General features: G+C 47.2%; 1 protein-coding gene across 1 annotated transcript in view; it reads right to left on the bottom strand.

Annotated features, from left to right (window-relative positions):
- Nucleotides 1-17,571, bottom strand: part of LOC119965406 — a 218,882-nt gene that overhangs the window by 172,583 nt on the left and 28,728 nt on the right. Inside the window, exon 2 of the mRNA XM_038796157.1 lies at nt 10,040-10,309. Coding sequence (XP_038652085.1) covers nt 10,040-10,309 — 270 coding nt within the window. The remainder of the gene's footprint in view (nt 1-10,039; nt 10,310-17,571) is intronic.

The raw sequence follows: 17,571 nt of genomic DNA on the forward strand, positions 1-17,571 counted from the left end.
ACTCGCACCGGCTGATCATTGGGGGGGGGATGACTTTAATACGGTCCTGGACCCGATGTTGGACCAGTTGAGTGCTAGGTCAGGGAAGCTATCAGCAATGGCAAAGGAACTGCGGGGGTTCATGGAGCACATGAGAAGGGTGGATCCATGGAGATTTGAGAGACCAAGGAGCAGGGAATATTCATTATACTCCCGTACATAAGGCGCACTCCAGGATAGATTTCTTCGTGCTAGATAAAACACTGCTAGCAGGGGTTGAGGACACTGAGTACTCAGCAATTGTGGTCTCAGATCATGCACCACACTGGATAGACCTACGGGCAGACACGGGAATGTCCCAGCACCCACAGTGGAGACTAGATACAGGGCTGTTAGCGGATGAGCAGATCTGTGACCGAGTGAGAGAGGCCATTCAGGGGTACATAAAGATCAATGACACGGGAGAGACTGCAGTTGGGGTGGCCTGGGAGGCACTGAAAGCGGTCATTAGAGGGGAATCTATTTCGATTCGAGCACACAGGGATAAAACTGAGCGGTCGGAGCTGAATAGGTTGGTAGGAAAAACCTCACAGGTGGACAGGAGATATTCGGAGTCTCCAAATGAGGAGCTCCTGAAGGAGCATCAGAGACTTCAAATGGAGTTTGGGCTCCTTTCCACAGGGAAGTCGGAGGGTCAGCTGAGGAGGGTAAAAGGGGCAATATATGAACATGGGGAGAAAGCTAGCAGGATGCTGACACATCAGCTGAAGAAACAGGAGGCAGTGAGTGAAATAGGGAAAATAAAGGATATGAGGGGGAAGACGGTGACAGGCCCGGGGGCGTTGAATGAAGTGTTCCTGAAATTTTATAGCCACTTATACGAGTCGGAAACCCCAGTTGGGGAGGAGGGCATGAATCAATTTCTGGGGAGGCTCGAGTTCCCGAAAGTAAATGATTGGGGTTGGGGATGTGATAGGAGAGACTGGGGGCGATGCAATCGGGTAAAGCCCCAGGACCTGATGGGTTCCCAGTGGAATTTTATAAGAAGTTCTCTGGGTTACTGGGGCCGCTCCTGGTTAAGGCTTTCAACGAATCCAAGGAGCTGGGAGTACTCCCCCAGCGTTATCACAGGCATCAATTTCTCTCTCCTGAAGGATTGGAGAGCTGTGGATCGTACAGGCCAATATCCCTCTTGAATGTAGATGCCATATTATTGGCAAAGATCCTGGCCATTCGAATAGAGGACTGTGTCCCGGAGATAATTGAGGACGATCAGACGGGATTTGTAAAGGGCAGGCATCCAACATTTGACAGCTTCTTAATTAATTACGATGCCAGTGGAGGGGCACGAGGCTGAGGTGGTAGTTGCCATGGACGTAGAGAAGGTTTTCGACCAAGTAGAGTGGAAGTATCTATGGGATATTTTAGGCAGGTTTGGGTTTGGGCAGAGATTTGTGGAGTGGGTCCTGCTACTGGACCATGCCCCGGTGGCAAATGTAAGAACTAACCGAGTTTGGTCAGAATACTTTAGTCTTTGTCAGGGGACAAGGCAGGAATGCCCGCTCTCCCCACTACTGTTTGCCTTGGCCAGAGAACCCTTAGCAATGGCTCTGAGAGCAGCGAATACCTGGAGGGGTATAGTGAGAGGGGGTTGGAGCACAGGGTCTCTCTCTATGCGGACGATTTGTTGCTTTATATTACAGACCCGGTGAGGGGGATCACCGAAATCATGGAGGTATTAGGAGAATTTGGGCGATTTTCAGGCTATAAATATGGGAAAAAGCGGGATGTTCATGATTCAGGCCCGGGGGGCAGGAAAGGAGGCTGAAGGAGCTACCTTTTAAAGTGGTCGGGAAGAGTTTTAGGTATCTGGGGATTCAAGTGGCCAAGGACTGGGGGCAGCTTCACAAGTTAAATTTGGGAAAAGCAGTGGATCAAATGAGAAGGGATTTTTGTAGATGGGACATGCTTCCACTGACGCTGGCGGGAAGGGTTCAGACGGTAAAGGTGACTGTCCTTCCAAGGCTGCTTTTCTTTTTTCAGTGTCTCCCGATTTTTGTCCTTTCGTGAGGGCCACGAAGAATCCAGCACGAGTTTTCAGGATACAAAGAAATAACATTTATTTACAAATTAACATATATATACAACAGCAGCAACAACTTCTCTTGCTGCCAAACTCCTCCCTCCCTGGTTCCAAACTGGCCAGCTCTATTTATGCAGGGAGTCTGCTAATGATTTCTCCGCCCCCCTCATTGGGGAAGCTCATACTCCCACAGGATTGTGGGATTGTCATTAGTCCCCAGCCAATGGTAAGCAGGCAGGTTATAACTTCCCTCCCCCCAAAGTCCAAGGAATCCACCGAAGACCCTGGCGAAGGAGGGCGTCGGACTCGTTTTGCCGCAGGCCGGACACCATTTGCACAAGGAGCTGGATCAGGCGGCGTGTAACGAGATGGAGACCGGCGCTTCCGTGATGAACGACGTAACGGTTGTACGCCCACGGCCCGTCGGCCCGCGTATTCCCCCTCTGAGTTGTCTTGTGTCTCCATCTCGGAGTCAGAGTCTGCTGCCTCCGTCATCTTGGTGTTTTTATCTCCACGCGGTTCTGTCGCGACCTGCACAGGCTTTGAGTGAGGCACCAGAGGAAGATTGTGAGGAATACTTTCCATTGTGTCTGGTCTCTGCGGTTGTAGGAATGAGCTCCTGGGGCAGGCAATCTTTGGCAGGGATAGTCTTCTGGACCGAACATGGTCAACATGTTTGCACTGGAGACGCCCCTGGGCTTGTACCTGGTAATAGATCAGGCCCATTTGGCAAAAGATTACGCCAGGGACCCACTGGGCACCACCAGCAAAATTCTAACACTGGGTCACCAGGCTTAAACTGCCGAATCGGCCGATGCCGAGAAAAATCTCGGGGCAGCAGGGTAGCATGGTGGTTAGCATAAATGCTTCACAGCTCCAGGGTCCCAGGTTCGATTCCCGGCTGGGTCACTGTCTGTGTGGAGTCTGCACGTCCTCCCCCTGTGTGCGTGGGTTTCCTCCGGGTGCTCCGGTTTCCTCCCACAGTCCAAAAATGTGCGGGTTAGGTGGATTGGCCATGCTAAATTACCCGTAGTGTCCTAATAAAAGTAAGGTTAAGGGGGCGGTTGTTGGGTTACGGGTATAGGGTGGATACGTGGGTTTGAGTAGGGTGATCATGGCTCGGCACAACATTGAGGGCCGAAGGGCCTGTTCTGTGCTGTACTGTTCTAATTCTAAAAAAAAAAAATCACACGCGTCCCCCACAAAAGGATGCCGTCTTTCACGGTGAATTCGGACAGCTTGGAGGAAAATGCCCGCAACTCGCCTGGGAGCTGTCTATGCTGCCCTCCATACAGGACTATGTGCCGAACCTTTGACAGGACTGGCTCCGTCTGGGTCCACTCACGGATCTGTGATGCCGTGACAGGCAAGGTGTCCATAAAATTTAGGGTTGCAACCACCTCACCGGTCGTGGGGGTCGACCTGGGGCCAGTCGATAAAGGCAATCGGCTCAGTGCATCGGCATTCCCTATCTGGGTTCCTGGTTTGTGTTCCAGAGAATACTCGTATGCAGCGAGCAACAAAGCCCAGCGCTGGATCCGTGCGGAAGCAATGGGCGGTATTGGCTTATCCTCTCTAAAAAGTCCCAGCAGAAGCTTATGATCAGTCACGATAGTGAAGTGGCGGCCATATACGTACTGGTGGAAACGTTTCACCGCAAAGACCACTGCCAGGCCCTCCTTCTCGATCTGCGCATACTTTTTTTCCGCTGCAGTCAATGTGCGGGAGGCGAAAGCTATCGGCCACTCAGCCCCGTTCTCCATCTTGTGGGACAGGACGGCCCCAATACCATACGGGGATTCATCACATGTGATGAGCAAAGGCTTTCCAGGATCATAGTGGGTTAGTAACCCAAAAGACGGCAATTGTTGTTTTACCTGCCGGAAAGCGGTTTCTTGCGGTGACCCCAAACCCAGATGTGATTCTTCTTCAGCAGAAGGTGCAACGGGGCCAACGTAGTTGCCAGATTGGGGAGGAACTTTCCGTAATAGTTTACAAGGCCGAGAAACGAATGAAGACGCAAAGTGTCAGTCGGGGCGGGGGCCTGTTGAATTGTGCGCACCTTCTCTGCGACGGAGTGAAAACCTTCATGGTCCACCCGATAACCCAGGTAGTCTACTTCCTTCACCTGAAAAACGCACTTTGTGCGACGTAAACGGACTCCAGCCTCCGAAAAGCATCTAAGGACAGCCTCCAAATTTTCTAAATGTTCCTGCTCCGATGTCCCTGCGTCATCTAGGTAAACAGCAACACACGGTAAACCTCTCAAAATGCCCACCAGAACGCGTTGAAAAATAGCGCAGGCAGAGGATACTCCAAAAGGCAAACGTGTGTATTCACACAGGCCCCGGTGTGTATTAATCGTTACATATGGCCTGGAGGAAGTGTCCAGCTCCAACTGTAGGTAGGCGTGACTCATATCTAATTTTGTGAATGAGAGTCCACCTGCTAGCTTCGCGTAGAGATCCTCTATGCGAGGCATTGGGTATCGGTCGAGTCGGGAAGCCGTATTCACTGTAAGTTTATAGTCGCCGCACAAGCAAACTGTGGCATCTGGCTTCATTACAGGTACAATTGGTGCTGCCTAGTCAGTGAAACGGACGGGCCAGATGATACCCAAAGTCTCCAAACGAGTGAGCTCCCCTTCTACCTTCTCGAGCAAGGCGTAAGGCACCGGGTGCGCCCGGAAATAGCGCGGTGTGGCTCCTGGTTCGACTTGGATACGGGCTACTGCCCCTTTTATTTTCCCCAAACCGGGCTGGAATACATCTGGGTATCGTCCTAGCACCTCAGTCAGCCCTCCAGAAACTGTTTGGAGGATGTGCTACCACTGCAACTGCAAATGGCACAACCAGTCCCGACCCAACAAGCTGGGCCCATGGCCACACACCACGATTAGTGGGAAACACCCCTCCTGGCGTCCATAACCAACAGGAGTCATCGTAGTTCCTGCAATGTCTAATGGTTCCCCTGTGTAGGTGGCCAACTTGGCCTGTGTGTCAGTTAATGTAAGGGTCTGTATACCCTGCTTGATGCGGTCGAATGTCCTCTGGGCGATCACGGAGACCACTGCGCCAGTGTCTAACTCCATCTCAAGCGGGTGACCATTGACCCATACTGTCACTTTAATGGGGGCCACATGGGGAGCTGCCACACAATGCAGCTGCAGGCAGTCATCCTCCGTCTCCACGTCCTCGGGAGTAGTCGCCACAGGTTCATCCAAATGAAAGGTATGACCTCTCGGCTGGCCCCAGTTTTGGTCGGAACGACGGCGCCTCTGGCGTCCCCAGGACCGGCGTCCGCGTGTGGGTCGGCGCCTACAAGTCTGACACGGACATGGCTCCTCATCCATTGGTTCTGGAGAAGGCACCCTTTGGGGAGGAATGTCTGACGGCCACTGGCGTCAATCTGGACGTCGCCTTGCCCAAGGTACCTCAGAGTGCGGGCGGAGGCTTTCGGATGGAAGGGGCTGCACCCCAAGGCATGTACCTCCATTCCCTGTAGCTCCTGCACTCCTAGTTCTGCGCTCTCTCGGGATAATACTGTTTGAATGGCCTGTTGAAAAGTCAATGTTGGCTCGGCTAACAACTTTCTCTGGGTGGCCGCATTGTTAATACCGCAAACCAAACGGTCGCGTAACATTTCTGACAAGGTCTCACCATAGTCACAGTACTCCGCAATCCTGCATAGCCTAGATAGAAAGTCGGCAAGGGATTCTCCTGGGGTCCTCTCAGCGGTATTAAACCAGTAACGTTGGACTATCGTGGATGGGTTGGGTTAAAATGTTGCCCCACTAAATTCATAAGTTCATCAAACGTTTTGGTGTCTGGCGCAGCTGGGTACGTAAGTCTCCTAATCACCCCAAACGCATGCGGGTCGCAGGCGGTGAGCAATATGACCACCTCGTTTTTGATTATGTTGTTTGCCCGGAAATAGTAACGCATCCTTTGTGCGTACTGGTTCCAGCTTTCCAGCGCAGCATCAAAAACATCCAAACGTCCATACAGAGGGATGGTGTAATAGAAAACAACTTCCAACCTGTATCCAACAAAAATCCAGGGAGGTGGCTTCAGCAGTGTAGACAGCTATTCACTTTAACCCTCGTCGCCAGTTTTGTGAGGGCCACGAAGAATCCAGCACGAGTTTTCAGGATACAAAGAAATAACATTTATTTACAAATTAACATATACAACTGCAGCAACAACTTCTCTTTCTGCCAAACTCCTCTCTCCCTGGTTCCAAACTGGCCAGCTCTATTTATGCAGGGAGTCTGCTAATGATTTCTCCGCCCACCCCTCATTGGGGAAACTCATACTCCCACAGGATTGTGGGATTGTCATTAGTCCCCAGCCAATGGTAAGCAGGCAGGTTATAACATGTCCCAAAGGCCTTTTTCAGAAGTATGAATGTGGCGATATCGTGGTTTATATGGTCGGGTAAAACCCCGAGAGTAAAGAGGACACTCCTGGAATGGGCCCGCGGGGACGGTGGCTTGGCTCTCCCGAGCTTTATTGACTATTACTGGGCTGCCAACATATCGATTGTCAGGAAGTGGGTAGTGGAGGAGGGGTCGGTATGGGAGCGGATGGAGGCAGGATCCTGCAAAGGTATGAGTCTGGAGGCTTTACTGATGGCGCCCCTGCCATTCTCGCAGGCTTGGTACTCCACAGGTTCTGTGGTGGTGGCAGCCTTGAGGGTGTGGGGGCAATGGAGGCAGTATATGAGATGGGAGGGGGTGTCAGTGTGGTCACCGATCTGTGACAATCATCGGTTTGTCCCGGGGGGGCTGAATGGGGGCTTTCAGATATGGCAGCGGGCAGGAATTGAGAGGTTTGGGGATATATTCATCCAGGAGGATTTTCTGACCTTGGAGATGTTGGAGGAGGAGTTTGATTTGCCAGGTGGAAATGGGTTTCGGTATCTTCAAGTACAGGACGTTGTACGGAGTCACGAGCTTTCCTCGCCTTCCCCTGAGGGGACTACAGGATAAAGTGCTGTCAAAAACGGGTTGGAGGTGGGAAGGGTTCGGACATATACAGGGAATTGTTAGAGTGGGAAGGGGCCCCTATCAGAGAGGTGAAGAGGAAGTGGGAAGACTGAACTGTGGGAAAAAGCTTTGAAAAGGTTAAATGCATCCTCGTCCTGTGCTAGATTAGTTTGATTCGGTTCAAGGTAGTCCACAGGGTCCACATGATGGTAGCTCGGATGAGTAGGTTCTTCGAGGAGGTGGAGGACAGATGTGGGCGGTGTGGGGGTAGCCCGGCCAACCATGTTCATATGTTTTGGGCATGTCCGAAACTGAGGGAATTCTGGCAGGGATTTGCAGATGTTTTGTCGGAAGTCCTGGAAGGTAGGGTAACTCCGAATCCAGAATTGGCAATATTTGGGGTGCTGGAAGATCTGGGGGCAAAGGAGGGGAGGGAGGCCGATATTCTGGCCTTCTCCTCCCTAGTGGCCCAGAGATGGATCTTGCTGAGATGGAGGGACGCGGAGCCCCCGAAATCAGGAGTGTGGGTCAGCAATATGGAAGTGTTTCTCAGTCTGGAGAAAATCAAGTTTGCTTTAAGAGGATCCATACAGGGATTCGCTCGGAGTTGGCAGCCGTTCATCGATTTCTTTAACAAAAACTGAACGTCAGCAGGAAGGGGGAAAGGGAAAAAGGCAGGGGGGAGGAAAATAGGAGGCATGGTAATGTTAAATAAGGACAGGGAATTTAGTACATGGTTATTTGGGAATAGGGAGGGAGAAGTGGGGTACGTGTTTTATCGTTTGTTGTTATTTTAGGGGGTATTTTGTGCATCAACCTGTCGGTTGTTTTAGAAATGCCAATATGTTAAATTGTGAAAATTGCAAATGCTTCAATAAAATATTTTCTAAAAAAAAGGGTAATTTGGACATTCTGAATTCTCCCTCCATGTACCTGAACAGGCGCCGGAGTGTGGCAACTAGGGGCTTTCACAGTAGTTCATTGCAGTGTTAATGTAAGCCACTTGTGCCAATAAAGATTATTATTATTAATATGCCCAAATATTATGAGGATTTGGCAATAACATTAGGTCGTGTTGATGGGAGCTGCAGTTTGTGTAGCATTATACAATGGCCTGAATTTGGATTCCTTCAGGCAAGTGGAATCCACATTTCTATGGAATAATTATTTATAAATGGCTACATGCAGAATATTATGAAATCTGACAACATTCTGCCTCTAGTTCTCATCTCCCTCATGTAAGGTGGGCAGATTCCTGCTCCATGAGCTTGACCCACTTTAACACAATCCAGAAAACAAGGGGCTGCTGTTTGAGTTGCTGCCAAATTGTAGGTTTCTTCACAGTGAATATCTGCCTCCTCTTACATTTAATATTTTACACAAGATTTATATCTGTACAATTCCTGCTTGTTCTTTCTTACTTTTTCTCTATTTCTACCACAACTTTCCAATTTTCTCAGCCAGACTGACCCAAAGTCATTTATTTGTTCCTGCAATACATTCACCAGCTGACAGAATTGGAATATTGGGAATCCTTTACTTATTGTCCAAGGACAAATCATGAATGGGTAATAATAAATGAGCTGCACAATTTACATCTCACAAAGATGACTTTGCACATGTTACCCGTCCACAATCTATTACACACTAAATCCTCCTGGTCCATCCTCACTAACCGACACTGGCAACATGTCCTTCAATAAATCAAACCTCACTGTTTCCCCACTCAGTTACCTGGATTTATTCTACACTTCACATCAATACTAACTCTGATCTTCTACTCCAAAGTGTCACACCCAGCTTTTCCCTTCTTCCTCTCCCAAAGCCCCATTCCCAGCCTCCGCCTGTTTCCTCTATCCACCATCTCTCATCCACATTCCCATCCTTTCCATCCTTCCCTTTCTCGTTCATGGTCATTGATTCCCTGCCCTTCCCTCTTCCCTTAGTTGAGCTCCGAGCTCAATACTTCAGGAAGCTGTGGAAACCCAGTAAGGCCTAGATTTAGGCCTGATTAAAATTGGGTATTTTAAATTAAAGAATTCGGCACTTCAAATCAAGCCATGTATACTCCAGAACACAGCACCAAGTGAATTTGAACTGGCAAAGTTTGAATACACAACCGACAGACAAGCAGCCAGAACATGTCTGGACCTGAACCGTCAATCACCGATCAGGAGATCATCACACACTATTGAAACGCACATGTCTATGGTCAGTTGCCCTGATCAGGTCCGACTATTTGCTGTTACCTTATATGGGAACAGGTTTTGTGCAGCTACACCACCAGAGATGGACACCTGGTGCGGGCTCAGATGACCTGTCAAATGGTCATTGGATGTTGAGATCCCATCCTGAAGCACCTTTGGCAGAAAACCAGAGGAAATGGCAAAAGGGTGCAAAGGAAGGGAGACAAAAACAGGCACCCAAGGCACATCAGAAGCAAAGACTCCATGCAAAGGCAATGAAGGTGGTTGACCAGAGAAGAAAGGAAGAATGAAACAGCGTGCGAGAACCACCTTCGTGACAACGAACCACAGGGGTTCATGGATCAGATCACAACCTACCAAGCCATCCTTACGGGTAGTATAAACCAATCTTGGATATCTCTAGATTATATTTGTGGGTAGTATACGGGTAAATTGTGTGTTCAATGAATATTGTTGAACTTGAATTTCAGTTTGCAGTTTGTTCTCTTTATCAAAAACATCTGGGTAAAATGTTTGAGTCAGTGAACTGGCCGAAAGTATCTGAGGTGTTGCAGATACAGCAAAGCCGAGATTGTGCAGCAGTTGGAATCACTTCAAGCAGCAGCAGAGCTCGGTTAGAGGTGGCATTAAAGCTAATTTTTTGATTGTTGTTTTATGAACCAGATCACCAAATGGTGACTGTCACCATGAAGTTTTGATGATTGACGTGAAGGACCCCACTTTATATGTCACAGTTTTATACAAGTAGCTCATTTATATCCACTGTGAGGAATCTGCACTTACATTGGAAAGTGGAAAAATCAACTTCTTCTGTAAGCGTAATGGATCCATTTTCCTTCAATTCAAAACAGTACAATTTCCCATCCTCTACTGCAACATGTTTGACAATCAGATAGACTGTGTTATTGATTCGGATCTGATCAGTTTTACTCCTGTTCGGCTGAGATGAGTCTCTCTGTTTCCAGTGAAGACTGACTGTATCTGAGAGTCTGGAAATGGTGCAACTGAGGATGACGTCACTGCCCAGCAGAGGCCACTGTGGACTTGACTCAACTGTGAAAAACAGATCAATAAGGTTTCGTGTAAATAGCTGCAGTTGCAATTCAATGATTAGCTTCTAACTGACTTATGATTTGCCCATAGGGCACTTATACCTTTCTGCGTTAAAGAATAAGAACAGATTACACACAAAGAACATTGTATCCTAGGAATGAAGGATTGTCTAATGAGGAGAGATTGGGTCAACTGGGCCTGTACATTTGGACATGGAAAAATCTGCTTTTCCTGTGAGAATAATAGATCCTTTTTCCTTCACTTTACACTCATACAACCTCTCATCTTCCACTGCAACATGTTTGACTGTCAGATAGACGGTGTTATTGATTTGGATCTGATCAGTTTTACTCCTGTTCAGCTGAGATGAGTCTCTCTGTTTCCAGTGAAGACTGACTGTATCTGAGAGCCTGGAGATGGTACAACTGAGGGTGACGTCACTGCCCAGCAGAGGTTCCTGTGGACTTGACTCAACTGTGAAAAACAGATCAATAAGGTTTAGCGTAAATAGTGGCAGGTACAATCCAATGATAAGCATCGAACTGACTTATGATTTGTCCATATTCTGTGTTAATGAGCAAGAACAGATTAAACACAAGAACATCGTATCCTGGGATGGCAGGATAGCTGTATGAGTAGAGTTTGGGTCAACTGGGCCTGTATTCACTGGAATTTAAAAGAATAAGAGGAGATCTCATTGAAATTTTTCACAGGGACTTCTGGTGGTGGCCATGGAATGTTCGCACATTTGGTAGCTCCCGCTCGTGGCGGTCTTTTTTGAGCTTTCACCTGGCTTTCAAGTGAAAGTTTGACGGAAAAAGGTGTAGGAGTGTGAGTGGAGGAGATTGACCCTCTAGCTTATAGGGCTGAGGATGAGAAGTGCCCGAAAAAGAAGGAATAAGTTGGTCGAAGCGGGTGTGGAGCTGGTATCACACATGGAGATGGCGGAGGGGCATGGAGTGGCTCTACCAGCTCAATGGTCAACGGAGCGGCTGGTTAGCTTCTTGAATGAGAAGTTCACCCAGCAACGAAAGGAGAGTCTGGAGGACCTAGCCAAGGCAGTGAACTCTATCAAGGCGGTGGTTGACCCTATGGAGACGAGGCTGGCAGCTCAGGGTCAGGCAATCCTGTAGTTGGAGGATCTGATAGAGGAACATGATGAGCAGTTCACCTTGATAGCAGTGGAGATGTGGCTAATGCCTGACCCCCAGAAGTGGGTGGAGGAGAATGTGGAGGACTTGGAGAACCCATCACGCAGGCAGAATATTCAGATCGTAGGTCTGCCAGAGGGGTGCGAAGGAGCCGATGCTGGCGTGTACGTGGGGAAGATGCTCGAGCAGGTGCTTGATGAAGGTGCGTTTGACCGGCCATTGGAGATGGACCGAGCGCACAGGACATTGATGAGGAAGCCCCAGGGGAATGAATCTCTGGGGACGAGGGTGGTGCGGCTGCACCAGTTCCTTGATAAGGGGCTGGATTCTCCATTTTGGAGACTAGGTCCCCTCGCCGTCGGGAAAACTGTACTCTTTTACGCCTGGAAAACTGGATACTCGGAGCGCAGTAATCCTAGAGTACGCTGATTTCCGGGAGGCGGAGATTTAAAAACAGGTGCCAATTTTGGCGCCAAAACAGATTCTCCGCCCCATCACTGAACGCGAGTTCGGCGCCGGTGGGCAGAGAATCCAGCCCAAGGAGTGAATCATGAGGTGGGTTACACAGATGAGGCGTTGCGCCTGGGAGGGCAGTGAGATTCCCATGTACCAGGACCTGAGTGGAAAGCTGGCAAAGAAGAGGGTACGTTTTAATACGGACAAGGCGGCCCTCTACAAGAAGGGGGTGAAGTTTTTACTATTGTATCCGACGCGCCTATGGGGGAGTTAAGTGGGCTGGGAGCTGCATTTTGGATCTTCAGAGGAGGCAGCGGTGTGATGAGAGACAATAGACTGGCAGGAGAAGGTGGAACTTGAACTCTGGTGGAGGAGTTGTGATGTTGCTGCAAAAAACTTTTGGTTGAGGCCATTTCTTTTTTCCCTTGTTTTTGGCTTCAATTCTGTTTTTCTTTTTTGTTCTTTGTCAAGGAATAGGGGGGTTGGTTTCTTTCTTCTGTTCCTATTGATTGTTTGCACTAATTTTTGAATGGGGTGGGGGAAGGGAATCTGTAGGAGGTAGGGTGCAAGGGGCCAGGGGCAGGAGCTGCCAGGCTAGCTGGGCGGGCTAGTTCAGAGAAGCACAGTGGGGGGAGAGCTGAAGGTTATTAAGGGGATGGGGGGAGTGGGGGGATCTGCGGGGAGGGGGATAGTACTGCTGACAGGGCTGTGGCCTTTCAGATGGAAGAGAAGGAGGGTTGATGACAATGGGCACCCGAGGGCGGGCCAAGGGAGGTGTGGGCACGGGCCGGAGGCTGGCCCAAGAGGGGCTATGGCTGATCAGGCGGGGGTGCCGCATGACCAGGCTGGTCACGTGGAACATTCGAGGTCTGAATGGGCCGGTCAAGAGGGCCCATGTGTTTGCACACTTGAAGCGACTGACGGCGGATGATAAATAATGGGTTAAGAGACATTCCAATGAGTTATCTCATTTATGTTAAGTATCCAATAATTGACACTGATTATGTAAAGGGGCTTTAGGTGGTCTTTGTGACAGGTGATGTGATGAAAGAGATTTGTGCAGAGTCTGTTGAAGTATAATAAAGGTGTTTGTGGAAAAGGAGCCGAACCTTTGACTCTTTACACAACAGCAGCTAAACGTCTAACAACTGGGAGCAGAGTATGGTTGCTGTGCAAATGTGGGTTGAAAGATACAACTTTTCCAGACAGAACCAAGGAGTGAGTGAGAAGAAAAGGATCTGCAGCTGAACCTAGGATAAAGATGGCCGGATATGACTATCCCCCCCTAATTTTCTGAAAGGGGATCGTACAACCAATGGAGAAGTGGAGTAGTTATGTGGACTAAGGAAATTGCCTTGGGAAAGAGAAAACAAGGTATGGCATTGGCTCTTTCTCTACCTTATGACAGTAAAATCCGAAGCAAAGTGTTTTCTGAGCTGGAATTGGAAGAGGTAGACTCAGAAGAAGGTCTGGAGGCTCTATTACATTATATGGATAAGATTTATTAAAATAATGACTTGTTAAGTGTGTAGGAAGCATGGTCGGATTTTGATAGGTTCCGGAAAATAGAGGATTACTCCATTGAAGACTATATAATGGAATTTGGCAGACTATATAAAAGGCTGCAGAAACACAACCTGGAATTTCTACAGTCTGTGTTGGCCTTTAAATTACTTGACTGCTAGAGTGAGCAACATGGATAGGCTCCTGGTTTTGACAGGAGGTCAGTTTGCGGATTGATACCTTATTCGATCAGATGACAGAACTTTAAAAAGGTTTCTGGGGAAACATTCGATTCCGATGGCTCTGATAACCCAAATAGGTCAGCCTGCAATAAAGCAGGATACACTACTAACAGGATGGCGAAATTGTACGGCTACAAACAGATTCCAAGACTATAGAAGGAGAACGGGGCCCGGAGATTATGAAGACAGAAACCCAGTTAGAACCTACAATAGGAAGCTGACCCCCAGAAATGCATGGGGCATGATAAATCGATGTTTTCAATGTGATTCCCAGTACCATTATGCTTTCAACTGTCCAACACGTTACAATAGAGAGTTTGAAGCAACACATGACACGGAAGAGTCAGAAAAGGAAAATGATAGTGACTAGAAAGAAGGAATTGTCCTATTAACAAGCAGTTTTACGTCGGTAATGAGGGTGTTGGTTGCAGAATCCTTCAATTGTGCAGTATTGGACAGTGGCTGCACATCTGTTTGTGGAATTGATTGGTTAAAATGTTACCTGGAATCCTTGAATGCTGAAAATCGTAACAATGTTAAGGAATTTGAAAGTTCTACAAGTTTCAGGTTTGGGGATGATAATATTCTGAAGTCGCTGAAAAGAGTGGTGATCCCTTGCAGTATTGCAGGAGTGAATAATTTCATCAGCACGGATGTTTGCTTCTGAGCAGACCGTCAATGAAGAAAGCACACATGAAACTGGATATGGAACAGGATAAGGCAACAGTTTTTGGAAAGACGGTGGGCTTACAATTTACACAGTCAGGACACCATTGTATTCCATTACTGTCAAATAATATTTCAAGTACAGTTGTTAAGGATGTGTTGATGGCTTGTTGTATTAAAACTGCATTGGCAATTTGCGCATCCGTCTCCTTGGAGGCTGAATAATTTATTAAAGGATGCAGAGGTAAGGGATGAAGATGATACTAAACTGATAGGTTAGTGATCACTGTGAAGTTTGTAGGAAGTACAGAAGGACACCAGCACGACTGATAGTAACCCTACCTTTGGCCAGGAATTTTAACGACATTGTGGCCATGGATCTTAAAATCTGTGATAAAGCCAATAATATATTTATTTTGCATTTTGTAGATTTAGCAACCAGATTTAGTCAATCAACAATTGTCCAAAGTACAGAAAAGAGAGTAATTCTGGATCAAATTGTGGAAAAATGGATAGGGACAGGAATGGGCCCACCGGCAAAATTCCCATCGGAAAATGGGGGAGAATTTGCTAATGATGAGTTTAGGGATATGTGTGAAAACGTGAATATCACAGTTACAAATATGGCTGCAGATAGCCCATTTCGTAATGGTGTGTGTGAAAGTAACCATGCTGTCATCGATGACATGCTCCGGAAAACTTTGGCAGATCGACCGAATTGCAAACTAAATTCAGCTTTAGCATGGGCGGTACATGCAAAGAACTCATTGCAAATGGTTGGGGGCTATGGTCTCTATCAATTAGTGTTTGGTAGAAATCCTAATATTCCGTCCATTTTGGATGACCAGCCTCCAGCTTGGGAAGAGACTACAATTAGCTCTGCCTTTGCTGAGCATTTAAATGCATTACATAGCAGTAGAAAAGCTTTTTTGGAAGCAGAAGTTTCTGAAAGAATTCGCAGAGCTTTAAGGCATAATGTACGGCCATCAAATACCATTTTTCAGCAAGGAAGCATAATATACTCGAGACAATTTTAATGAATGGAAAGGCCCATGGAGGATCATAGGCATAGATGGCAAAACAATTATTTTGCAACATGGCAATCAAACTGTCAGTGTATATTCATCAAGGATAATGGGTACTGATTACAAATTTTCAAATTTAGACAGAGCAGACGGACATGACGAAGAACCAGGGATGCAGTTTTAATACAACAAGCTTTTTATCAGCTAAAGTCCAATTTTCAACAGCCATTAACACATCCTTAACAACTGTACTTGAAATATTATTTGTCAGTAATGGAATACAATGGTGTCCCGACTGTGTAAATTGTAAGTCCACCGTCTTTCCAAAAACTGTTGCCTTATCCTGTTGCATATCCAGTTTCATGTGTGCTTTCTTCATTGACGGTCTGCTCTGAAGCAAAGGGACACACGTGTTACAGACTTAAGAGGACCAGTTAACTGATATAGACAGGGTTTCTGTCGAGGAACACAACACTTCTGATGAATTAGAACAGGCCATTTTTCCGAAAGGACTACTGACAAAAGTTGGTACAAAAGTGACATACTTGCATGAAGGATCTAATCAATGGAAGGATGCAACTTTTATTAGTAGAGCAGGGAAGGCCACTGGAAAGTATAAACATTGGTTGAATGTACAGCATTCAGGGGAGGGAGTCAAGACAATGGATTGGGAACACGAAGTTCAAAAATGGAGGGCACAGAAACGCAGTGCCAGATCAGATAGTACATCGGATAGTGAACAGGTCTGCAGGAAAAGGTCGAGAACTATTGAAAGGACGTTGCACAGCAGAAGGGAAAGATCTAGCAATAGCAGTACAGAACAAGAAACCAGGCAGGAGAGGGTACGTGGTTCTTAAAGGTCTCAGAACATGAGTAAGACTACGAATACTATTAGGAGTAGAAGCCCACATGCATGTGAGATTTTGGTGGCTTCCAATAAATTAGATGAAAAAGTTATCAAAGATTTAGGGGCAGCACGGTAGCATGGTGGTTAGCATAAATGCTTCACAGCTCCAGGGTCCCAGGTTCGATTCCCGGCTGGGTCACTGTCTGTGCGGAGTCTGCACGTCCTCCCCGTGTGTGCGTGGGTTTCCTCCGGGTGCTCCGGTTTCCTCCCACAGTCCAAAGATGTGCGGGTTAGGTGGATTGGCCAGGCTAAATTGCCCGTAGTGTCCTAAAATGTAAGGTTAAGGGGGGGTTGTTGGGTTACAGGTAAGGGGTGGATACGTGGGTTTGAGTGAGGTGATCATTGCTCGGCACAACATTGAGGGTCGAAGGGCCTGTTCTGTGCTGTACTGTTCTATGTTCTATGTTCTATGCCAAACAGCAAGAACTGCATAGTTGGAGTGAATTTGGGGTATACACGAAAGTACCGGATAGGGGACAAAGAGCTCCATCCCACAGATGGATTTGCATGGAAAAGGTTCTTCCGGGTGGAACTTATAAGGCAAAGGCCAGGTTTGTGGCAAGGGGATTTGAAGAAAACTTAGAAGATCAGGATTTCATTGTAGATTCACCTAGGGCAGGAAAGGTATTTTAAAGATCTTCTTGGTTCTATGAGCCACAAACGGATTGTGAATGAAAATCTATAGATATAAAAGCTACCTTTTTGCAGGGGCATCAGCTTCAGAGATATTTTTCTCCATCCTCCTAAAGAGACAGCTAACACAGAAGGGGTACAAATATGTATATGGTTTAAATGATGCGTCTCGAGTCTGGTATTTTTCGGTAAGGTCAGTTTTGTTAAAGTTAAGGGGTTGCCAGTTGAAAGCAGATCCGGCAATGTTTTACTGGCACTATAAAGGAAATCTTTCTGGCATCTTTATGATGCATGTAGATGATTTTTTGTGTGGTGTGTCATGTGAGCGTACCTTTAAGAAATGGGTGCTTGTAAATGGGTGTGCATATAAATATCTGTAGTGAGAGCACCTTTAAGAAATGGGTGTTTATTACTGCAGTGATGTCAGAGTGGATGGAGCTGGGCTGTCTGTCAGCTTTTTACTTTCGTTTTAGGCTGTTTGCTGCAGGGTGTGTTTTGCTTTCATTTTCAGAGCTGGATAGCTGCAGTCATAGCCAGAAGGTGTATTAGAGTCTCTCTATATAATCTAAAGACTGTAAATCGATCCTGGTGATTTAAAACTAATAACAGCAGTGACTTTAACCTGATGTGCTTCTGGTAAAAGTTGTTTTAAGTCTTATGGATGTTTAAAAGAAAGCTT

Source organism: Scyliorhinus canicula, chromosome 4 (genome assembly GCF_902713615.1).
Source record: "Scyliorhinus canicula chromosome 4, sScyCan1.1, whole genome shotgun sequence".
Lineage (NCBI taxonomy): Eukaryota > Metazoa > Chordata > Chondrichthyes > Carcharhiniformes > Scyliorhinidae > Scyliorhinus > Scyliorhinus canicula.